Genomic DNA, 25,185 nt, shown 5'->3' on the forward strand with positions numbered 1-25,185 from the left:
GTTTCTGAGACTACCCTAATTCCTTCTTTAGAAGAGCCCCCAAAGTTGTGCCTTAAACCACTAACCGATACTCTAAAGTATGTGTTTTTAGGCCCATCTGAGACTTTACCTGTGATTGTAGCTTCCAATTTGGATAGTGATCAGGAAAGTAGGCTAGTAAATGTACTTCAAGACAATAAGGAAGCTTTAGGGTGGACTATAGCAGACATTAAGGGTATAAGTCCTACTGTGTGTATGCATCAGATTCATTTAGAGGAAGACTCCAAACCTTCTAGGGAGATGCAACGTCGACTGAACCCTAACATGAAAGAGGTAGTTCGAAAAGAGGTGCTTAAGTTGTTAGATGCGGGTATTATTTACCCAATTTCAGATAGTAAGTGGGTCAGCCCTTTTCAGGCTGTCCCCAAGAAATCAGGTATCACTGTAGTCCAGAATGATAATCATGAATTAATCCCAACCCAAGTGACCACAGGATGGCGTGTGTGTATTGACTATAGGAAATTGAACAAGGTCACAAGGAAGGATCACTTTCCATTTCCTTTTATCGACCAAATGCTAGAGCGATTAGATGGACATAGTCACTATTGCTTCTTAGATGGCTAATCCGGTTATAATCAGATCGTTATTGCCCCAGAAGACCAAGAGAAAACCACTTTTACCTGTCCCTTTGGTACCTTTGCGTATAGACGCATGCCTTTCGGGCTATGTAAATCCCCAGCAACTTTTCAGCGTTGTATGATGAGCATATTTTATGATATGGTAGAACAGTTCTTAGAGGTATTTATGGATGATTTTTCAGTGTTTGGTTCATCTTTCGATGAGTGCTTGCATCATTTGACATTAGTGTTGACTAGGTGTAAGTAAAAAAATTTAGTGCTTAATTGGGAAAAATGTCATTTCATGGTTAAATCAGGAATTGTGTTAGGGCACATCGTCTCTTCAAAGGGTATAGAGGTAGACAAAGCCAAAGTTGACCTTATTAAGACTTTACATGTCCCAAAAACCGTAAAAGATATTAGGTCATTCCTAAGGCATGCAGGTTTTTACCGTCGATTCATTAAGGATTTTAGCTTGATTTCTAGACCTCTTTGCAATTTGCTTGCAAAGGATGTTAAGTTTGTCTTTGATGATGCTTGTTTAGAGGCTTTTGAGAAGCTTAAAACTTTACTCACTACTGCACCGATAGTCCAGGCACCTAACTGGAACCTACCCTTTGAGATTATGTGTGATTCTTCAGATTATGCTATAGGCGTCGTTTTAGGACAAAGAGAAAACAAATTACTTCATGTGATTTATTATGCTAGCAAAACTCTGAATGATGCCCAAATGAACTACACAACTACCGAGAAGGAACTTTTAGCCATCGTGTTTGCGTTGGATAAGTTTAGGTCCTACCTATTAGGTTCTAAGATCATAATCTATACAGATCATGCTGCTTTGAAATACCTTTTATCTAAGAAGGATACCAAACCTAAATTGATTAGATGGATCCTATTGTTATAGGAATTTCCCCTAGACATTAGAGACAAAAAGGGTGCAGAAAATGTAGTAGCAGACCACTTGTCTAGGCTAGTTGTTAGTTCCCCTAGTGATTCCCTTCCTATAAGGGATAGCTTTCCTGATGAACAATTGTTCTTTGTTTCCCAATCACTTTGGTATGCAAATATAGTGAATTATCTTGCCATTAACATGTGCCAATAGAATTTGGCCATAATCAACGGCCACCCTCTCCCCTAAATTACAATCTCATCCGTCCAAGTTTGCCACCGAACTGACAGACTTGTGGCAAGTTTCAGGCGACCAGCTGCCTAAATCTAGTGGCCATGGCTACGCCAGGCGCCACTTGCACCACCGTGCCACTGGCATGCATGAGCCATGCCATATTGCCACTGGCGTACACCAAAACGCCATCGCGCCATTATCAAGCGCCAACACAAGGTAGTCATAATCAACGGTTTCCCTCCTTCATGAGATGCGGTCTCAGCCATCGAAGTTTTCCACCGAACTGACAAACTTGTGGAAAGTTTTATGCGACTAGCAAAAACGAGCCTAATAGCATTACATGTTATTTCCTGCGGTAAGTCCCTTGACTTTGACTTGCCACACATAGCACAGTGCTACATGTTTTCCACGAAAACACTCGAGACATCAAACATGTCACCAACTGGAGGATGCTCATCAGGATATTGGTGTGCCGATTTACAGTGTGCGACGTGTAATGCGCCCGTTACAAGAAAGTGTCATGAAGCGAGACAATTATTGGTGGTGAAAAGTAACGGTGTAAACGAATTCACTTCCTTCATCATGGAAGCATAATGTCTGACTGTTACACGAATTCACTTCCTTCATCATGGAAGCATAATGACCGACGGTTACACGTTACTCTATTCTTCCACCACTCAATCGTTTCCACTTCCTACGAGACCAGGGTACGTTTCAATATGACTTGTATACATAGGCTTCACCTATTTTCACCAAAGAAAAGGTTTTGGGTCGCCAACAATACAGTATCTGGAAATCACCTGGTAGCTTTCCATTCTTCTAGCCAGTTCTACTTTCAGATACAAGTCATAAACAACCACACCTTCAGAATCAACGATTCTGGTCTCAACACTCTCTTCGCTTCCCTTCCTAAGACCAACTCTTATCCTTCACTTTGTGACCGAAGCAAGCCTGGAACGACCATTTCTTGGTTTAGGCCAGGATTATACAGATTGATCTCTCGAATCAAAAATACTCTCGTGCAGTGCATTGTTTAGGTTCTAGACTTGTTTCTCATCCACACACCCAAAATTACCAAAATCAGCAGAAACGGTTTTCACCCACAAACAACAGTCTATCAAAGTATTAAAATCACTAAAATCTAATGATTCCAGTATTTCATCTGTAACTAATTTTCTTCAAGTGTTCTTTAGATATATGTCCTAGTCGCTTGTGCCACAACATAGAAGAATTCTCTTTAAGAATAGATCTTTTAATTCCAGAAGAAGTAGCTAAGGAATCAACTGACATGCACAATAATGACGAAGCACATCAAATATAAAAATATAATTTATATAATCCATCAATTAAAACACCAAATCCAACATTCTGCATATTAAATCTAATAGAGAGCCTACCACCTTCAAGCATAAAACCATAACTAGATGAATCCAATCTGGAAACAGAAATTAAATTGCGACTAATACTAGGAACGTAGAAAGTGTCTTCCAAATCTATAACAAAACCTCCATCTAAAACTAGCCTAGAATTTCCAACTCCTTCAACTTTAGCTTGATCCATATTCGCAAGAAATACTTTCTTATCAGCTATTGGTTTCCGCTGACTTATGAACTCCTGCAAAGAATTCGAAATATGCACAAAGGAACCAGAGTCAACCCACCAAGTATTACTAGGAAAATCTAATAAATTTGTTTCAAAACAAACAAAAACTAGATCACTACCTTCTTTTTTCTTCAACCATTCCTTATACTTGTAGCAATCCTTCTTAAAATGTCTAGTCTTACGGAAGATACTCCTTATCATCAGCCACTTTTGAATTGGTTTCCTTTGGTTTCGAAACAAAATTAAAGGCCTGGTCACCTGATCAGATCCACTCTTCTTATTAAAGTTTCTTTTAAAACCTTTCTTCTTAAAGTTTTCTTATTCAACTCCATGATAAGTTAAGTTCGCATATTTCACCTTACCCTGCTTTTGTCGTTCTTCTTCCATCACATAATAAGCAATCAACTCGTTTACAGTCCATTTCTTCTCTTGCGCATTATATTTCACTTTGAAAGTTTCAAAGGAACGAGGAAGAGACGCAACAGCTAAATGAACAAGAAAATTAGTACCTAGGTTCATTTCTAACTCCTTAAGTGAAATGATAAGCTTTGAGAGATTGAGGATGTGTTCATGAACATTTCCATGTCCGTCATACTTGAGTGAAATAAGTTGGGTTAAATAGGTAAACTGAAGTGCCTTTTTTGATCCCGTAAACTGCTCCTTTATGTATTTCATTAGCTCTTTTGCGGTATCCTTAGGTGGAATTCCACCTCGAATATCATCTCCAATTGAGGACTTAATGATAACCATTGCCATCTTGTCAGCTTTCACCCATTTGAGATACTCAGTCTTAGCATCCTTAGTTGCATTTCGTTCAGGAACTTGAGGCATGTCTTCGCAGAGAGCGATGTCATACTCCATACATCCCAAAACAATTTCAAGCTGCGACTTCAATTTCATAAAATTCAAACCACTTAGTGGTTCAATTCCAGTCAAATGATGTTAAAAAATACTCCCATCCATAATTGTTAACAGTTCATCATTATAGTAATAGGTAAGAAATCTATTTCAGAAATCTATTTATCGACAAAATACAATTTCATTGTATATACTAAAACTTCTATTTAACGACAAAAAAATTGCATTGTATATCCAAAACTTATAAATCAGTCTTAGGGTACAGCTGAAAAACTTAAAGTGTATTACATAATTTTGCAAACATCTTTCCACTCTACAGCACAGCGAAACATATTCAATATACGCCTAAATCACCTTCCTTCATACCTACAGAACTAATTTATTAGGTTCGATACAAACCAGGACACGTCACATATACGAGTTAAACAACAATTCCGCGACCGCCAGGACACGTCATATATACGAGTTAAATGACATGTTGTAGGGTTCTTTGAATGGTCGTTTATAAAGCGTTTTTTAATTGCACGACCCTTATTGCGTGGGTCTCTAAACAGAGACCGTTTCTTACAGTAACTAGATGCGGACCCGCCATACTAGTCGTAGATTTGAATTATAATATAAAAAAAAATCAGATTCAAATCAGCTGAATTGTCTGAATGTCTGAATCTGAATTAATCTTACTGGTATTTAAGTCAAACAGTCAAGTCAAGTTTAGTTAAGTCAAACTACAGTCAAGTCAAATTACAGTCAAACTGAAATTCAAATGCAACCTCAAATTTAACTGAAATTCAAATGCAACTCAAATTTAACTGAAATTCAAGTGCAACTTCAAATTTAACTGAGAATTTTAACATTCATTCCATTGGGTGTAAAACTACATAAAAAAAATGAAATACTGAGTTCAGATAATACATGTCCAAGATTGCTAAGTTCTGACAACAACATGCTAAACTAATAAACTGATAAAAAAAACAAAATGATAATTCAGCTCCTCCTATGACAATACTTCACAAATGATATCAAGCAACGCATCAATGTGCGACTTCCTGCAAAGAAAATCAACAACAGTACAATGACTTCGTTCAATTCACAATACACGGTAGAACAAAATAAGTTACTAGATATTGGTCATGTAAAACAGTGTGAGGTAATTCGACAGACATTCTAGCAATGGGTAGTAGCTGAAAGCACATGTGTGAGGTAATTTGACATATATGTCATGTAGATAACAGTTATTGGATCATTAATTGCAGGGATCAAACCATATTCATTTCCATTCTACCAGACTAATCAAGACCACAAATATAATTCACACCATTTGAACAACTTATACAATCCAAGCAAAACTCATTGTAATATACAATCATAAACTCAGTTTATTTCCAATCCAGCCATAGCTGCAATCTCATTTCAATCATCACCAACAATCTCAATTTCCCTGAACTACTACGTACCACTAGATTCAATAACCTCATCATTAAGAGTGCTAAAAACATGTTTCATTCTTAATTTGCATACATGCGAATTCTCTGTGATTCAACCATAACCATAACCTAATCTAGGTCATGTTTGAGGTAAATTTGACAAATCAAACCTTAGTTGTAGGTACTCTAGAAGGTCACATCACATATGTAACTTAACAACTAATAATATTAGCTGGGTGGAAGATGTATATAAATACATGCAGTATTGGCCACAAACTGCAGGAAAGTTATCACACAACCATAACTACGATAAGAGAAGATTGCAACAAACAAAAGCTTCAGGGAAATCGAAGGCAGATACATGGGAAGAAGAAAATACTTGCACAAGCTAAACTAGTAATCATATGTGCGCTGGGGAGCTAAACAAGTACTAATTGTCAAGGTTCTGACTATACAATGCCTTTAAGATGCACACGAAAACTCACATGTGCGCAGGGGAGCTGCATGATTTCCACCAGTTGAAATATAAGGTGTTGGGAAAGTTCATTCACGTACGTGTATCCCCACTTCTCGTGCCCTTGTAAAGATAACCAATTGTAGAAAATGAAATTAAAACGAAAGTAAACATAAAATTATGGAATCTACTAGAAGAGACATGTAAGAAGAAATAGAATGAAACCTCACCTGAGCTTCTTCATTCCAATACTAATCATCTCTAACAGTTGTCAAAATTGATGGATCTTCATTCGCATTTGCAGTGAAGACAGATAGATCTTCCAAAGCATTCTTATTGGGGTCTGATCTTATTGGAGATTACAAAACCAAATTCCAATCCTCCCTTGTCACATCTCTGCAGTAAAAAACTTGTCTAGCTTGAGAAGCATGGATGAATGGCTCTTCGACTTCTTTTGAGCTTCTCATAAACCTTTTGAAGTTGACAAACCTCAACTTTGTATCTGCATCCACATAGGATCCATGTACTCCTACAACTCCAGGTCCAGCACCAGTTGTACGAGGGGCACATGCAGGGGGCTTTTGGGTATCATCATGCGGAAAAAAAAATAGCTTAGCATCCAATAACTATAAAAATAACATTATTTCACATCAAAGCATGCCATTATTGTAAAAAATAGTATCAAATCAACTATTAGCTGGAAAATACTTCGAAAGAACATACATTCTGCCATGGACCTAGCATCAAACTACGCCCATGGTCATTTTTATTTCAGTCAGTTATCTATTCCATACAATTTCGTGAAAATCAACAATTGTTTAAATTGCAAGTCATTCAAAATAACAGGGCTAAGTGAAACTAAACAACCAGCATGGATGATCTCAACTATAGAGTACTGAGATGGAACAAAATTACACCATGAAAGACAAGTAATTTCTAACTAGTACCCAACATTCCTTATTTTCATAGGTTGTGTCTATTTCAAACACTTATGTATGATAAACAGAAGCATTGTAGGTTAAATGTCACCAAAAGAACACTATAGACGAATGGCTACAAGGTGGCCTGAAATGTATCTCATTGGCAGTTAATACTCATAGAACCTTGACTATGTTGAAGATCAAGGAAACATTCGACTCAACGCAAATCAATCAAGAAGGTATCGTCATACTTACAGCTTCCTTTGTTCATGTCTTTCATATATTGCCGACGAACAATTTGTCACTGTCCTAACTTGGGGCAACACCGAATTCCTTCCCATTAATCTGAAAGAAAATTCCCTAGTCAGAGTTAGATGAATCTAAAAGAAACTCTCAATTAAGAAAACCCTAGACTGCAAATTCTTAGGATATTGATTACAGGACAGTTGAATAAACTAACAAATTCACGTAGCAACTTATAAATGTAGGATTCAGCATACATAAATAAATATTCCAGCAAATGTGCATACTAGATAAATCATTATACCTCAAGTTTTATTCAGAATAGAAAACATCATTACAAGATGATCTACAGGACAAGTTATGTCCAAAATGAGCTACATGACAAATTAGTTTTAAGAGGAATAAATAGATTATCAAATGCTTGTTAATTTAGCAAAGATTAGCAAGGAAGTGTGACCTGGAAACAAAAGAAGTAAACCACTTATAAAGCTAACCAACAAACAAACAATATAACAGAATGGTTCAAAAAATGGCATTTTTTATGTTTACCTTAAATGATACTCCACGAACTTAAAGTACCAACCTCCAAGAGACTGCGGGTGTACTGATTTTGAAGGTGAGACCATGGTTTAATTAACAACAAAAATTGAAGCTCCCCAACTCAGAAGTCAGAACTTTCACATGCCTGTAGGAAAAATCAGTATTGGCATTAGAAGTTTAACTACAAAGATCTTGGTTTTGAAGAAGAGACCATGGTTAAACAAAAAAATTAGCAACTTAACAAATGAAGAAAGCATTGCAGAGAACCATGAAGATCACCTCGACGATAGTTTCTGATCACATATGCGCAATCCCCAGATTCAGCTTGTTTCCTGATGCCCGCGCCACCTTTCTTTCCATCATCACCTCCGAACAAGCCAACAGTTTCAAAAGATATTCAACAACGTGACAATCTAATTAAGATAATTACATAGTTATCGAGTAACACTATAAACTAAATAATAACTTATGCTCATCTAACGATTCTGAATTCTGCACAACAAGATAAAGGTAAACATGGTTTAACAACATATTTCAGTCCAAAATACTTCTGAAAAGTTGGACCACTTTTGATCATGGAACAAAATCGATGGTGCTAAGATGAAAATGCATGTACAAGCTAAAGGTAAATCCTTGTAGGCCAAAGTAATAATTCAAATTTGCAAACTGGGGAAACTTTTTCTCCGTTGCTTAACCAACCTTCATCTAGATTCTTGTAAGCTTCTTTGATCTTACCTTGCTTCTCGCATAAGATCTTCCTTCCTTCAAAATGTAAACCCAACATGTATCAAAGAAAAAACGTGACCCAACATCAGATCAAACCAAATTACCCTATCATGCTTATAATCCCCTCATCAGCATACCAATCATCTAACTACAAACCTAGAATAAAAAAGTTACTCTATCAGCACACCGATGTGTCAATAATTCCGTAACGAAACACCAAATTGCTTCTAAAAAATGCCGATAGATGTTATACCTGAAGAAGCTCTTCAAGAAGTGCAGATGTACCTAATGAAATTTATGAAAAATCAAATAAAAACAAATAATAATTAAAACTCTGTCAACAAACAAAAAATCTAATAGAAAAAAAATCAGAAAATTAAATGGAAAATCTTAACGTGCAATCTCTTGAATTCTCAATCTCAGACTTCTAAGAACTTCAATTTGTTTGTAACCTTCTCTGATTTCTCCTCTCCATAACAACAACATCAAACCCATCTGACTTCGAATCCAGTGCAACCCTAATTGATTATTGTCATGATATCACTAATTCCATCTTCTAATTCTCAAATACGTGATTTCAATTCTCTTACCGATCCGCTTCTTCTATCGACAATAGCAGAAACCCATTTTTAATCATCATCTTCTTCAATTATTGCAGCGAACTCATCTCCTTCCAACCCCAAATTCTCTTCATCTTTATCTTCCAGATTCATAGAAAACCCTTTCTCCAATTCCATCATACAATCATAATTTCAGATTCGAAAATCCTAGAACACCCTAAAACAAACAGCTTTAGCAGTAATCATCCATGAGATGATTATTTATTTAGATCTAGTTAGAGATTTTGATAAAGACCTAGAATGATAGAAGAAAAAAAAAATTGGATTGAATGTGTTCCCAACATATTTGAGATTTACAACTGGACAAGTGAGTTTAGGGATTTTAAAATCAGAATCAAGAAAAGGGTGGATTTTTATTTGTTTGGTTGAAACTACATCGAAGGTTTATTGATTTCTCCATTTCCATGGAGCCAGTTCCTTAGGTTAGAGAGGGAGACCGAGAGCAGAAGAAGAAAGAGAAAGAAAGATTAGAAATGGGTGAGAGAAAGAAGTATTTATATGCTCCATCAAATAATAAAAAATTATCAAATGTGAATCGGTTATGAAGGGTCGCGGGATCGGCAGCAGTTTTTGGGCAAAATAGTAATTATTCAGAGACGGCTAGTAATCATCTCAGAATTTCTCCGTGTTTTTATCATATCACATACCACTATTTTTGGTCAATGGATCAACTACTGTTACCGAGGGTCTCTGATGTGGGTCCTAGAAACGTCATTTTCTACTAGTGCTATAAATCACTTTGTCCTACCTAGTTCACGCATAAAGCCACTTGACACCTTTGGGCAGTACTAGTAGTTTATTGCTTGTGAGCACATACTTGTGATCTAATTGGTGTTGAAACAAAAACAATTGAATGAACAGAAAACAATCACCTTTGGGCAGAAAGCTTGTATAACTTATACTTTATGGATGATCACTTTAGTGGTCCTCCAAACCCAGTATATGATGGACCTTGACGTGTTAGTTTAGTAATCAAACTTGAATGCCGTAATATCTTACACATCATACAAATCAATATTTATTGATGTCTAAATAGTTGTGAATAATCGGTGAGTATCAGTACACATGAAAGTATGTTGCATATTTAGTCGCGGGACTGTTTCAGACATCGTATCAAATACTTTCCATGCATATAAACAATTGCAATCAATCAGGTATATAAAGGAAGCATCCAATCAATAGTATTTCTAATAATAAATCAGATTCTTAACCAAGGCACAACCTGGCTCTGATACCAATGTAAGAAAATTCTATATACATAAACACTCACAGTAAATAGCAAACATAAAGATCTTGCGAAGATTAAGGTCATGATAAATGTAATAGTTGAGTTACAACACATACATATAGCAGCCCTTAAATCCAATCAATAAATGTATAAGAATCAACACAACTATAAAAATAATTAGGTTTGAGAATTGAGTCTTCTCTTCTTTTCCAAATCTGATGTATATGGGATAATTGTAGCAAATTGGATGAGAAGAGGGACTCACTTCTTTAATAGCAATCTCCAATCCTTACCCATTACAAGAAATCGGTGATAGACAACAATCATTTTGGATGCGTCGACAAGCTCGGAATTTAGATTCGTCTCCTACTTAGTTATCTTTATTCTTTAATTATATGATATGACTGCATATGGGAGTTTTGTTCGTATAATAACAAAACTAAAAAAGACTGTGTTTAGTGTCGACTGCATATGGGAGTTTTGTTCGTATACTAACAAAACTAAACCTTACATGGAGTCCTACCCACAAAGGTTCCATTTTTTTATTTCTAATAAATATTATTAAATTAACATATGATGTAATCTTATTTGGTTATGCCTAAGCATGCCAAAACATAATCATACTAATTAAGCTTACTATAATCCCCATACATAGTATCCAAAACCCGAAAAGTTAGTTAAGAAGTTCAACTAGAAATTGAGCCATGAATGTATCATCAAACTTCCTCCTTAATAAGCTTTGAAGAGTATTACCAGCCTTACTAGCATAAGCCTGATTGATATCCTTAATATCGATTCCATGTCGTGTAATAATGGTGCGAATAAGCACTTCTCTAACATCATTGTTGCTCGATTTTCTTAACTTCTTCGCGAAATATTTGTCAGGATACTGAATGCTGCGGACAATAGTTCGAAGTTCCTTTCCGAATTGTCCACATTTGTTACATTTAAGTGATTTTGAAAATTCATGGCCGTAGAGTTGTTTGTATGAAATGAAAATAGATTTCAGTTGTTCGGTTGATCTCTGGCTCATTATCGAAATTATAGTCTTCTCATCTATGCATCTTCCACTCTCCATTGCTTCATAGAGTGTCTTTGAATCACACATTGCCATGCTTGTGCTAACCTTGCCGTTATAACAACGACTCGACTTTGCAACTGCAACCAAAATCTACCCAAAAGATAGCCATATTAAGTTCACCAACTCACTATATAACATAAACAATTTATCGACTAATATTTAGAAGCTCAAATAAAATTTACCTCTTTGAAACTCCCACTGATTTTGAGTGCAAGATCATGCTCGAGATTGGTGTTGTACACATAATGATAAGCTTGTTTAACTGAGTAAAGCTCCAGAGAAGGGCGAGAGCACAAAATCTCAATGACGGTGCTGAGATTTACAGAACCGGAACCAAAAACTGCATTCCATAGCATCTCAGCGTCTCGCGCATTTGGTTCACTTAATCGAAGATAAACAACCCTCTGCATGCAAAAGATCCACTGCTCAACAAAATTAAGTTGAATGCATATAATTACACATAACTGATCAAACAAGTTTTGAAGACTTACTGCGAATTCATTTTTCTTCCGTGTATTGTTAACCAAGTTAAGAAGATCTTCGCCATAAACAGATCGATAAAGTTGTTGAATTAGCTTGAGTTCTTCCAAATTCTTACTTGTTAGTATCTTCACAATCTTTTGCTGGTTGCTTAAATCATTGCCTGTTGAGTCCCATAACCATAAGCAAAACTCTTAGAACTATGCAAAAGCGCAATTTATTTACACGTAAAAAAAAAAATATATATATATATATATATGCAAAAATCATGCAAAGTAAATGAATGAAAATAAATCATTTTCGCAACTTACTCGAGAAAAAACAATGGAGGTATTGACAATCAAATTCATATTTCTTAGAGATTTGAGAAGAGGAAGCCATTGGTATTTGTTGAAGATCAAAGTAACAATTGTAATGGGGTATTGAAAGGATTAGAATGATCCGACCTCATTTTATAGTGAAAAAAAAGCAAATGGGAATGAATTTTGAGTTTTGCTTGTCAATATCAAACAAGAATATATATTTACAGAATAAATTTTAAAGAAACACTAAAGAATGAAAATAAAAAGAGAGTGAAGAATAAGGAATTTATACTTGGTTCCTATTTCAAACGCCGTTCACATTTTGACATTTTTCTCATGCACTATCTCTATACCTACCAGCTATGAAGCTGACTTTGATGTCAATGGCCTAAAATATGTTTTTGAATTGATAGACCATATTCACGTCAAACTTGTCTCAGTGGGTGGGAGGAATGAACCATTCTTGTTTGCCGTTGAAAATTTTATTTAGTTCAACGGATCAAGAGAAAAAAGGCATATTTTGAAGAATGTTCAGACAAAGTAAAAGGGGATTTTGTTCAGGATTGCATTTAGGTGACATTTGATTTTCATTGATTGTTTTAGTTAATGGCCGAATGAACTCTACTTACTCGACTTGTCCACACATATGAGTATATAGAAGATCATTATTTAACCAGTTGGAATTGAGTGTCACTACAATGTGAAACGCATACAACATTTCACACCATTTCGAATCGGATGTCACTACTATGTAAAACGCATACAAGATTGCACACTATTTTTGGCCAGCACGAAGCAACCCGGTTGTTTCCGGAAATCCATTATCAATTCACCACCAGCAAAGAACTAGAAAGCACAAAATAAAGTCCGAAAGTATCAAACATGACATGATATAGGATAAAGACAGTCCTCGTATACATCCTTACATTTACACTTGTTTAGTTTTCCTTTTGCCCAAGTACTTTGTACCAACTTTTAGGTATCTGCTAGTAAAGGTTGAAGAAAAATTCAATCAATAGTCCTGACCGTTCTATTTGCATGTCTTCTTCCATTTAGATGCCATAATAAAAGGTACCGCAAGAAATCAATGAATCACCATGTCTTGTTGAGGGAGAGGACAAGAACAAGCTGTACTGCATCTTTTTTGGTTTGATGAACACAGTAAGGGATCTATACTTGGTCATATCTCTGATTGCGTCAATTGAGATTTAAGCACAATAACCATTGTAGATATTAACAAAACAAGAATAGAAATGTATGCCGTTAATACATGGGATTCTCGTGCAAGAGAGCACTGGCTGACAGTCACAGCTCTATTTCTTCCAAAAGTCGCAATAACAAAACCAGGATCATCCCTTGCATCCCAGGTCATGGCGGGAACAGTAATCTCTCGTGTCCCATCCCTGTGTGTATAGTCACAGAACTCATGGGTGTGTGCACTAAATACTATCCTGCAAAAACTACCAATTCATACATTAAGCATCACCTCTTTTTGTTTTTCTTTCTATTGCCACAGTTTACAACGAGATGAACCTAGAGTACACACGGCCAGAATAGAAGGTAAGCTCACAGTCAGATCATTTAACCCCCAAAGCTTAAAGATGTAGCAATCCGGTGGCAAAGCTTGAGTTTTACTAGGTAAAAGGGAGGCAAAAAATAAGTATTCTGCTTTGTGGGAGAAACAAGAGATCAAAAGTTAAGTTTAAAGGGATAATCAAAATTTCAACTTGGGGAAGCTTTAGAGTTAATTGGCAAGTGGAGGCAATTGACCCCACTTGCCCTTAATCCGCTCCGTCCCGTAGCAATCTATCAATTATATAAACGCATGTATGGGATCTACGAACCATTTTCTATGCGTAATAATTAAGAATCAGGACGAAGCCAGATAGGGGTAAGTGGGTCAACTGACTCCACTTGCCAACTGGTTCCAAAGCTTCTCAAAGCCTAAAGTTATATTTGTATCCCTTAAACCCCTTAAAATTCCGCTTCAATCTCTTTTATGAGCCCATAAAGTAGGATACTATCCTGCAAAAGCTACCAAAATTAATACATTAACCATCACCTCTATTTTTTCATTATTCTATCAGGTTTAAAAGAGATGAATCTAGAGTCCACAAATAGCTAGAATGGACAAACTTTTTATTATCCAGTATTAGAGCTAGGATTCCAAGTAAGAAGGGGCAAATCTGTTTGGTGCAGAAAGTGAGAGATACAAGATAAGTCTAAGGGGATAATCTTAAGTTTAGATTTGGGGAAACTTTAGAGTCAATTGGCAAGTGGGGACAACTGACCCCACTTGCCCTTACCTGGCTCCGCCCCTGTAGCAATTTACTGCCATTTTCTAGGCGTAATAAGCGAGTATGGGACAGAACCAAATAGGGACAAGTGGGATCAGTTGCCCCCACTTGCAAACTGGCTCCAAAGCTTCCCAAATCCTAAAGTTATATTTATCCCTGAACCTATGAGCTCTTGTTTACCTGCACAAAGTATGAAATTCTTTCCCCGCCCACCCCTACATAGAATCTTGGCTCTGCCACTGCCGAGGATGTGTGCCGTGTAAAGGATCTTTTTTGCTTTTTTATGAACCATAAGAAATTATGAAAGAGGGAGACGATGGAAGAACATGGAAATGTAAATTGAAAATGTAGTGATTACCTTGGCTTGAGAGCCTGGAAGATGTATTCAGTTGCATTTGGGGGAACAGTCTGCATCAACTCATATTGACCTGTTCCAGAAAACCCTCTGCAAAATCAAAAACAAAAAAACAGGAAAAGTATGAGTGTATGACCAAACAAGCTGTGATTACTAATATGGTGAGAGGATGAATTCGAACATGACAAACTGCGAGCATATAACAGGTCACATCATGCGGGTTACGTCTCTTAAAATAAACATATATTCATATGACAGTAGAAACAAGATGAGAAGTGCAAAGCTTAAGAGACTCAGAAATATCACCTATATTATTTATATACTTCCAAGACTGTAATTAGCAAAAGAAGTAGGGTGATTGATCAATCTAACTGGTGATGTAACATGAAAAAAGTAAAGTCTTGTGCTCAACTTTATACACACACTCCACATCATCAAACACAATCCACATTAAAGTTATCACAAATAAGCTACCTTCCCTGTGGTATTTATGATTCATCTTCTACATGTTTATAATCTAGTAAGGGAAAATCTTGTGTCTCTTAAAAACAGAGTAATATGAACAGAATCAATGCAATAGCTTTGAAACAAGAAATGCAACTACTGAAGGAGCTTTAGAGTCCAAGGACCTCAGTCAATTTCAATCATGAGTATGCCCCTCGAATGATTTAAGCCATAATGCCAAAAAAAAAGGTGAATAGAATATTTTGATTAACTACAAACAAAACACAGATTTCATGAAATTCCATAAGAAGAAAATTTACAACCGACAAAAGTAACCTACCTATTCTCAACAGAATTTGAAATGCCATATGACTTGGTTGAATGGGTTCTCTTAACAACATTGATTGCTCCACCGTTGTGACTTGTTCTGTGCAGTGGAAAGTGTAGTAAGAGTACAGGACCAGAACGAGATGACAGAGTATTCTCTTTCCAACCCAAGTTAGTAAGTTTATTCTCCACCTTTTTAGGCTCACTTACTCCTCCTGCTGAACCCTTGCTATGGAATTTCACATCCAAATGTTCCTTCTCTATCACTTTCTCGACACTAAATCTTAAATCATTATTGCCACAAAGCATAGCCACAGCATTGAGTGAAACAAAGCTAATATTGCTCACCTCGAAAGCACCACAACCAGCAGTATCCAATCCTGGCAGACTACCAGCTATCCGACTAACAAATTTGGCATTTAATTCACTGCATTCTCCAATATCCCTATCACCGACAACGATATGCATAGGATGGCTAAGAAACGGACCCAACATCCATTGAAATTGCTGAAGCACCGATAACCATTTATTGTTTGTTAACTCTGACCCTCTCGCCGAAACATCTCCCAATACTATAAGCATATCAGGCTTCAGTCTGTCAAATGATTTCTGATTCACAACGACAAACAAGAACACTTACATTAGGTCTCCAAGAATTAACGTAAAGGAACAACTTAGTTATTTCGTCTCCGTTTGTCATGAATCAAGCATGGAATAGATCCGTCGTGATAAGCCAGACTCTAAACTCTAAAGTAAAACTCGAGAGGCGTTACTTCAACTGTATTTGAAGTATCCTTGAGAATTTGACCAAAGTAACGACTAACAAACAATGACAAACACTAGTGATTCACTTGTAAGAGGAGATACAAAGCAGCATAGAATTATTAAACATATTGACATTATGCTAAACCCCAGGAGATAAGAAACCCATTAAGAACCAATTTTTAACTTACTTAGCCAAGCAAACTCTAACTTTTAAGCTGCAAACCACCGAAAAAACCTTAAGTTTATCAAATTTGATGAAACCTATCATCTGTTACAGTCAAACATCCTTAAAACTATAACAATCAGGCTTCAACATTCAAATAATTTCTGATTCACAAAACAAAATAGAAAAAAGCATCAAATTAGCTCTCCTAGAATTTTCCACAACTGGTCAACCGTAAGTTACATTAGTATCCATGGTGTCTCAAAATTTAACTGCGTACGGAGTAGATACGTCACAACACTGTAAAATCCAAGGTAAAAGTTGCTGGCCCTAGGGAAACCCATGTTACATTTGCTTCGGAATTTGACCAAGTAACAAACAATCACTAGCTATCTTGACATATTCAAATTGCATATGCAACGATAACAAAGCAACAAATTGACGACCTAATTTCTTGATTATTTCCCCAACCAGACTCTAAATTTCAAGTTGCAAACTTGCAAACCACTGATAAAGTCAACTAAATTTGGTATCTCACATTTTTGTAATGCTTCCAACTAATTAGAGCAACTATGTTTCTCTAGTTTCTTCAAATAGCTAAAACCAAAATATAAAAACAAAAGAGGCAAAATACTAAAACAAATTCAAAATCCATAACAAATAATTCTAAAATCTGAAAAATGAAAGAAATCATACCCTGAAAAACTTAGCCATATAAGAATATCTGAAATAACTATTGATATAACCAGCATCATCAGATCCCATTAATAACAAATTAGCCACCATCATAACTCTAACATCATCAGCTCCTCCTTCCTCATCTCTAACAATATCTTCATCATTGGAAATGATTTCTTCTTTACAAGAAGGAATTGAAATTCTCTCTTCAAAAATTATAAAACCAAGTACAAGAATAAATGGGAATAGTGATTTCCATGCAAACATCATCTTTAAAGATATCCACTAAGAAGAAGAATGGAGAAGAAGATGAAGATGAAGAAGAAGAAGAAACCCTAAACCCATTCGAGAACAGAGCAAAGAAATCTAGGGTTTCGGATTTACTAGTGATATCTTCTTCTCCTTCTTCTTCTTCTTCAGTATGTTTCTTCGCCATTGATGATCTAAATTGAGGCACGTCTATCCTCTATCTCAGATCTTTACTCTGAAATCTGAGCTGTGATAATTGACAAAGTAGGGGTTATTTCAGTCTTTTCACTTGATGAGTCAAACCGGCAAGTCTTTTCATTTGGTCGGTCAGAGTCAATAGGTAGAGTTAAAGAGAACAAAAAACAAAAATCAGTGTGGAATCTTTTGGGCCGGAGAAGTCAGTAGGAAATCGTCGTTTGTATCGAAGGCATGGCCGCATGGGCCACATTATGATTCTATATTGTACGCGACTTCACGTCAAACGGGACTACTAGCCGAAGCTAAGCATATCAATAAGTAGAACACACGGCGAGGGATCTGGGAAGCACAGTAGTTGTTCATTTGGGGGTATTGACTAAACACTGGGAGAATGTCATTGGCGTGTGCGTATGGTATAGAAACCTAATTATATGAGATTACGACATGAGTGAAGAAGACAGCAACGTGTGAAAACAAAGAGAAGCTTGTTAAATTTGTGATCAGCAGTGACGTTGGGGGTTATCCAATATATATATGTCATATGGAATTGCCACTAGCATGAAATATTAGATTTTGGGATCTCCCGATGGATGAAGCTACATGATATTGCTTTTAATAGCAAATTTCATAAGACCATTTCTGACTATAGGTGCTAAAAATATTGTGTAGATGTCTTATTTGGACTTTTATTCAAGGAGGTTTACATGTATATAGCAAAAATAAGACTTTTAGCTCATCAACCATTTCCAGTAGTGTAGTGCCAAACACTATAACGATAGCAATTTGAATATAGCTCGGTGTGATTTCAAGCATCCAACGTTTCTAAAGTAAAAATAAAAATAAAATTTTTAACTTTTAGGATGGACTTTTAGACACTGTCTGTTGTGCCTAGTCAAGTTAATTGTGTGGGGACTAGTTGTAGATACTGATTTTTTGACATAAGGCAATTGAGTTATTTCACATTTAGCGTGTTTGGATATCAGAAGCAGAACTGTTTCTGTTTCTCCAGAAGTAGAAGTAAAAGTAGAAGTTAGAAGTAAAATTATTTTGCTTCACAAAAAGTTTACTTTTCTGCTTCTAGAAATCGTTCTGAAATAATTTGCCAAACTGACTTCTGACTTTTCGACTTCTAGATTTTGTTATACATCCAAACACCATATTAACCATAACTCAAGCCTCGTTCACCTTCTCATGTACGCGTGATTCCAAGGGGATGAAGATGATTTGAGTTTCAACCTCATGAGAGAAACTCAGGTCACATATGACAGACCAGAAAATGTTCTCCAACGCTACGTTCGAAAGGCTACGATCTTCAGATGTACTACTCGACTAAGTAACTAGGTTGTGAGACTTTGTGAAAAATCTTGTTAGAGCATTGCTCGATTGACCCATCAAGCGTTGGTATGTCAAATTTGGTTGTCAAATTTATTTCTAAAACTCGAAGTTGCTCGATTTGATTTCTAGGTTCAACTTCATTAGGTTAGACTAGGAAAATAGAATTATTGAGGCTTTCTCTTGTTACTCATGAAATATCTGAAGACGTGTCGGCATCGACATACACATCATCTTTCAATTTGAAGTTTTAACAGACTTGATTTGTTTCATTTCTATCTTCGTTCTTCCAAGTTAGTATTTATTTAGAACATAATATACGTAGTAAAGTTTGTTTACATTATCTCTAGTATTGATGACTTGGTCATTACACTATGATCAAAATATCAAGGAAGGATATACTAGTTGTTTTGTACAACTTTAGTATGTGGAGTTACGAAGTACATTTTATTTATGGACTACACGAATCGAGAGAACACTAATTGGTAATTCGTTATTATTTAGTGTATTGAACTTTCGGATGAGTTCAAACCTTAGAATTATGTTAGAAAGAAATTTCAGGACTGATCCTACGTATAGGACCGAAACCAAGTGGTAAGGACCGATCCAGGACATATCCTGACATAGTTTAATTTTGTTTCTATATTTAATTTTTTTTATATATTTTTGATATGTTTGTTATCTTCGGGTTTATGCAAACATCGAGATGTACACCAATTCAACTTGGATTGTTCATAAGATATCTTTATAGTGATTTGAACATGTGTTAAACTCTTATATCTTAATGTTCAAATATTTTCCTTTGATACTCAAGGAAAGATCCTAAAACTAATTTTTATTATCTTTATAGATATCGAAATATATATATATGCTTACCATATCCCATAGGTTTGCTCAAGCGCGCATCAGAAAATATCGAAACTCTCAGGACTGAGACACAAACATTATGGTGACACGGGCATGTCTCCTTGACCGACCAAGGCCGGCCCTGAGGCTTGTAAATAGCCGGTCCCACGTGTTTTAACAATTTTGACCTAATTTTCTCAATTGCTCATACTGGGTCCAAACTCTTCCCAAACAGCTGGGAGTTTGTTAAACCGACCATCAGCTGGTCTCATGACCACCAAGGGACGATCTCATGATTCCTTGGTCGGTCCCTCATCTCTCCATAATTAGGTTCTACTACCTGACGCTCACACAAGCACTATTTGAAAAATGGTTAAACCAGCATTTAATCATCCTTTTACTTTGCATATTTATATTTACTATTATATGAAAGTATGCTAGTTAACATTAGTTGTCAATGAGTGATATCGCTTTATTAGTTCGAATACAGTTGGAAATTGTTAATTTCGGAAATAATATTTTTTGCATATGTTTGGCAATTTTCAGAATTGATTATATCTTGTTTTCCAAACAAGTCTTTGTCATAACAATAGTGGAGTCTTATATTCTTACAAGCTCATCCGTGAAAAGAATACTTGATTAATTGTGTGGGAAGCCAACTCGTAGATAGAGGGTAGTTTTCTAATTAGGGGAATTAATCTCTTGCACCGTCTTCGTTTAAACTATTCTTTGGATCATGAAGATTTTAGTAGTATCGTTAGTGGGGAAATAAATCGTATTGTTATTTTAGTTTTCAATTAAATGATTTGAGCGACTAACGGTATAGTTATCTTGATACATCAAACTTGTTTATTCAATGGTTCTTCTCTTCTGATATAAGACCACTCAAGTTTGTCTGAGGATTGACTATCTTGTGATCCAAGATCTGTAGATAGAATTATTGATCATCCAACGTTAAAATAGACTATGTTCTATGTGGGATTGATCAATAGTGGAATCAATTTGTTTGTGCAACGATTACTTTGAAGATTGAAGACTTTTCTTTTTCTGGTTCTGATCTTTGTGATTCTTCCTGCACACTTGATTCTCTAGGATCTAAACAAGTAGTTTATCTAGATAAACTTTAAGACTTGTTGTAAAGATCAAGCAAACTGTCTAGTTACTTCTCCTTGTAAAGTTTCTTGGATAGGGATTGTTCACTGGGATAGATTATTTCGATAATCTTTGTGTTGGTCTGATCTTTGGCCAAAGGAGTTTATATATTGAATAATAGGAAGATCCTTTACCTTCCTTTATCTATGATCATTGCCGGATTTGGGAGACTAATATGTGAGTTTGTTACTGAAACAAGTTTAGTCTCTTGATGTTTCATGTTACGATCCAAAGAAATTGAGAGCCAAAGTCTTCACAACTTGTGAAGCGACTCAAGATAGTGGACTCTATCTTGGTAGTCACGTGCGTAGACCAGATTGGTTGTAGGCGCAGAGATACTGAAAGACTGAGTAACTAGGTATAGTTTGCTTGGTTTGAACTATATGAAATTGAGGTAATCAATTTATATAGTGGCTTGGTTATACAGTATTAAAAACTGAATTATGTCATGGGAGTTTCTGCCAAATAGTTTTGCTCATTAACAAAATCTTGATTGTGATATGATTACATTTGTTTCAGCGGTATAATTTTTATTATGATTAAGTAATCATATTCTTACGTCAATCCACTTGGTAATCGATTCTTGTTGGCCATTATTGTTTTAGTAGAACTACACAAGGTGTCTTTGTGTATGTTGATATAGAAAAGATTATGGCATACTCGGTACCCTTGTCCTTTGAAAGGGAGACTCCTCGTCTCGTTTTGCTTTGGATTTATCATTCCGTTTCGAGACTTTTTTCTACCTAAGTGTTCTCGCTGGGAAGCTAGCCACTTATTAACCCGAATTTATATCAAATTAAATAATTGTACAAATCCTTATTTTCATATTGCACCTCCTTGCGAATACAAGCTTCGTGATAATAATGGGTACTGCGGATCGGAAAACTTATAAGAGCTACAACATCATCAAAAACGGGGGTTGCTTCTCCCCAAGAACAAAATAAAAGTTTGAACATCCGATATACAACGTGAGTAAAGAAGGACCATATTACTCTTATCCTGCTTGACATATCTAATACCTTAACGTGGTAATTGCATACTCGAGGCCGATCGCGTGGATAGTCGATGCATCCTGCTTGTCGTAGAAAATAACATGTGATGCTATTAGGATCGTCTTAGATGGTCGCCTAAAACTTGCCACAAGTTTGTCAGTTCGGTGGCAAACTTCGATGGCTAAAATCACATCTCATGAGGAAGGGTAGTCATTGATTATGGCTACCTTGTGTTGGCGCCTGATGATGGAACAGTGGCGTTTTGGTGTATGCCAGTGGCAGTGCGGCATGGCTGGCATGGCTCGTGCATGCCAGTGGCACGGTGGTGCAAGTGGCGCCTGGCGTAGCCATGGCCTTAGATTTAGGCGGCTGGTCCCCCAAAACTTTCCACAAGCCTTCCAGCTTGGTGGCGAACTTGGATGGCTGAGATTGCATCTCATGAGGAAGGGTAGTCGTTGATTATGGCTACCTTATGTTAGCGCCTGATAGTGGAACAATGGCGCCTTTAGTGCATGCCAGCGGCATTGCGGCATGGATGGCATAGTTCGTGCATGCTAGTGGCACGATGGAATGGCTGGCATAGTTTGTGCATGCCAGCGACACGATGGTGCAAGTGGCGCCTGGTGTATCCATGTCCACTAAACTTAGGTGGTTGGTCGCTTAAAAGTTGCCACAAGTCTGTCAGTTTGGTGGAAAACTTGGATGGCTGAGATTGCATCTCATGAGGAAGGGTAGTCGTTGATTATGGCTACCTTCTGTTAGTGCCTGATAGTGGTACAATGGCGGCTTTAGTGCATGCCAGCGGCATTTCGGCATGGCTGGCATAGTTCGTGCATGCCAGTGGAAGGGTGGAATGGATGGCATAGTTTGTGCATGCTAGCGGCACGATGGTGCAAGTGGCGCATGGCATAGCTATGGCCACTAGACTTAGGTGGCTGGTCACCTAAAAGTTGCCACAAGTCTGTCAGTTCGGTGGAAAATTTGGATGGCTGAGATTTCATCTCATGAGGAAGGATAGTCGTTGATTATGGCTACCTTCTGTTGGCGCCTGATTGTGGCACAATGGCGCCTTTAGTGCATGCCAGTAGAATTACGGCATGGCTGGCATAGTTCGTGCATGCCAGTGGCACGGTGGAATGGCTGGCATAGTTTGTGCATGCCAGCGGCACGATGGTGCAAGTGGCGCCTTGCGTAGCCATGGCCACTGAAATTTTGGCACGTTGGTGTTAAACTCAAACGTGGTGTGGCAACATCAGTTTCAATGGCCACATTGATCCCCATGTTCTGTGGAACATTGTTTGGCTCGGTTGGGCAGCAACTTTTCCTAAATTAGGGTTTGACATGTCGAAACCCTAATCAGCATAAATGTCATGTTGCGGGCACGAGGTGGCATAGTTTTGTGCCACGATTAGAAATTAGGGTTTCTTCCACCGCCACCAGAGCATGTCCACGCCTAGGGTTTAGGCTAGCCAAATTGAAGTCAGTTATGAAGCTGGTCACGCACGGAGAGTGGGTTGGCAAGTTTTGGCTTGCTGTCGCGGTAAGTGGCGCGTTTGGCATGTGCATTTGGCATGCTGTTTGGTATGTGCGCCTGGTATGCTTGTTTTGGCATGTTTGGCATGCCGTTAGCGTGTTGTCACGGTTTTGGAAAGCCAACTTAGTATGGAGACCTCTTGACACAATTTCCACCTCTTTTAAGGCTGTGGAAGGTTTAGAGCAACCTGATTGCTCAATGAAAGTAGCGGGCCGGCCAAGCACGGGCGCGGCTACCCTTTTGGTGCGCGTGGCAGATTTATTGCGACCTGATTGATCGATAAAGGAATAAGGGCCGGTTGAGTAGCATGGGGTGTGGCCAAGAGGCGCTGGCTAGCCTATGGCATGGCCACGCTCCCTTTTATTGCTGCTCCTACCCCGCGGCTCCGTTATTCTTTGTATTCTGATTTTGGGTAGGACCCTGCTCCTACTAATCCATAGCGGATTAATTGCTTAGTTGTTTAAGCATAGTCTTGACCGGCGGGGTCTAATATACTGCGCAGGGCGCAAAAACCCTAACTTTGTGGATTAGTCAGGTTCATGAGTTTTGTGAGTTATCACAAAATTGATTGAATTCTATGTGCTGGCACAAAATTCTTTATTTACAGAGTGCAGTGCGCTTTCTGACTGAGTATTTTGTGCAAGGGCCTTAACTTTGGTACTTGGAGATCCGTGCTACTCTGTTGCGAGTGAACACAAATCCGTCATGCCATACCGATATTAAGGGTTCTGCCGGGGAACGTAGCACAGTAAAGGTACTCAGTGAGTCTCATATTAATAAGTAATATAGGCAAGGCGCCGAAATTTACAGAGCATCTGGGATTGTTGCTACATGCGCCAGTCTAGATAAATTTCATGTAAATATATTGAACGGCTCAATAAATATGTCAGTGAAGAGGTTGACACTCATGGATCCGCTTCCTTACGGAGTGACGTCACATCAGATACAAGGTTTTATGATTTTAACCCTAAGATAAAAACCACCATCAACACTTGTTAAATTTTTGATTTTTTGAAATTAGTAGTTAATACTGGCGGTAATTTATGCCAAATTCCAAGCTTATAATCCAAATCCAAAATTGGGCGACCTTCAGCCCCATAGCCGGTTCCAAGTTAGTGTTTTGAATTTATAAATTTATCTCCCCGTAAATTAAAATTCTAGCTTTATCCCTAATTTGATAGCCTATAAAAAAAGCCTCAGATTTTGAATTTGTCTAAAGCACGCCAAACCTATAAGACGACCCCATACAAATTCATTGTATATCATAATTTATATTGGTAGAAAATCCTTGCCATTATGGACATAGTAAGACCAATGGCCGTTGCAGCGATTGGTGCCTGGCCAAGTGAAATATTGGGTCGAAAATTCTCTATTTGGATGAATGATGAGTTTCTCCCTTAGCACGTTACTCCCGGCTATTTTTTCACGTCATTCATTAATAGTCTTTAGAACATCATACATATGTTTATAGTTATAATGCAGGCTTGTACCAAGAGAATAAGTTACCTAAGAGGCCGAATAGAACCCTATGACAACAGTGCCTCCTAAACTGTTATATTTTTCATTAAGTATTACAAAAAATAAGAAAAGTAGTTATAGAAATTTCAAAAAAATGGATTCACAATATTTTAATCTATTTTATTTTTGAATTAG

The 25,185-nt window shown here is 37.1% G+C and overlaps 2 protein-coding genes and 1 long non-coding RNA gene across 3 annotated transcripts; all 3 read right to left on the bottom strand.

The window, feature by feature from the left end:
- Positions 1 to 4,949: 4,949 nt before the first annotated feature.
- LOC113285418 lies at positions 4,950 to 8,306 on the bottom strand. The gene is made up of 6 exons (XR_003328649.1): positions 8,043 to 8,306; positions 7,773 to 7,908; positions 7,236 to 7,325; positions 6,291 to 6,638; positions 6,092 to 6,183; positions 4,950 to 5,228 (listed from the first exon to the last, which is right to left on the bottom strand). It is a non-coding gene; the product is annotated as an uncharacterized LOC113285418 (long non-coding RNA).
- A 2,570-nt stretch (positions 8,307 to 10,876) lies between these two features.
- Positions 10,877 to 12,388, bottom strand: LOC113285419 (annexin A13-like). The gene is made up of 4 exons (XM_026534304.1): positions 12,210 to 12,388; positions 11,910 to 12,061; positions 11,601 to 11,822; positions 10,877 to 11,508 (listed from the first exon to the last, which is right to left on the bottom strand). Exons 1-4 carry the CDS (start codon positions 12,277 to 12,279, stop codon positions 11,011 to 11,013), a joined length of 942 nt encoding a protein of 313 aa, XP_026390089.1. The 5' UTR covers positions 12,280 to 12,388; the 3' UTR covers positions 10,877 to 11,010.
- A 609-nt stretch (positions 12,389 to 12,997) lies between these two features.
- Positions 12,998 to 17,657, bottom strand: LOC113286885 (metallophosphoesterase 1-like). Its single transcript, XM_026535518.1, has 4 exons — positions 17,248 to 17,657; positions 15,637 to 16,232; positions 14,856 to 14,942; positions 12,998 to 13,651 (listed from the first exon to the last, which is right to left on the bottom strand). Exons 1-4 carry the CDS (start codon positions 17,497 to 17,499, stop codon positions 13,381 to 13,383), a joined length of 1,206 nt encoding a protein of 401 aa, XP_026391303.1. The 5' UTR covers positions 17,500 to 17,657; the 3' UTR covers positions 12,998 to 13,380.
- Between the last annotated feature and the right edge of the window lie 7,528 nt (positions 17,658 to 25,185).

This window comes from Papaver somniferum, chromosome 6 (assembly GCF_003573695.1).
Source record: "Papaver somniferum cultivar HN1 chromosome 6, ASM357369v1, whole genome shotgun sequence".
Lineage (NCBI taxonomy): Eukaryota > Viridiplantae > Streptophyta > Magnoliopsida > Ranunculales > Papaveraceae > Papaver > Papaver somniferum.

Excerpts from the sequence above, each read along its gene's own strand:
- LOC113285419 (XM_026534304.1), bottom strand. The coding sequence starts at position 12,279 with ATGGCTTCCTCTTCTCAAATCTCTAAGAAATATGAATTTGATTGTCAA. Across the intron at positions 12,062-12,209 it reads CCTCCATTGTTTTTTCTCGA|GCAATGATTTAAGCAACCAG; the intron begins GTAAGTTGCGAA and ends GGGACTCAACAG. Across the intron at positions 11,509-11,600 it reads TCAGTGGGAGTTTCAAAGAG|ATTTTGGTTGCAGTTGCAAA; the intron begins GTAAATTTTATT and ends TCTTTTGGGTAG.
- LOC113286885 (XM_026535518.1), bottom strand. The coding sequence starts at position 17,499 with ATGATGTTTGCATGGAAATCACTATTCCCATTTATTCTTGTACTTGGT. Across the intron at positions 16,233-17,247 it reads ATATGGCTAAGTTTTTCAGG|AAATCATTTGACAGACTGAA; the intron begins GTATGATTTCTT and ends GTTGTGAATCAG. Across the intron at positions 13,652-14,855 it reads TTCCAGGCTCTCAAGCCAAG|GATAGTATTTAGTGCACACA; the intron begins GTAATCACTACA and ends TAGTTTTTGCAG.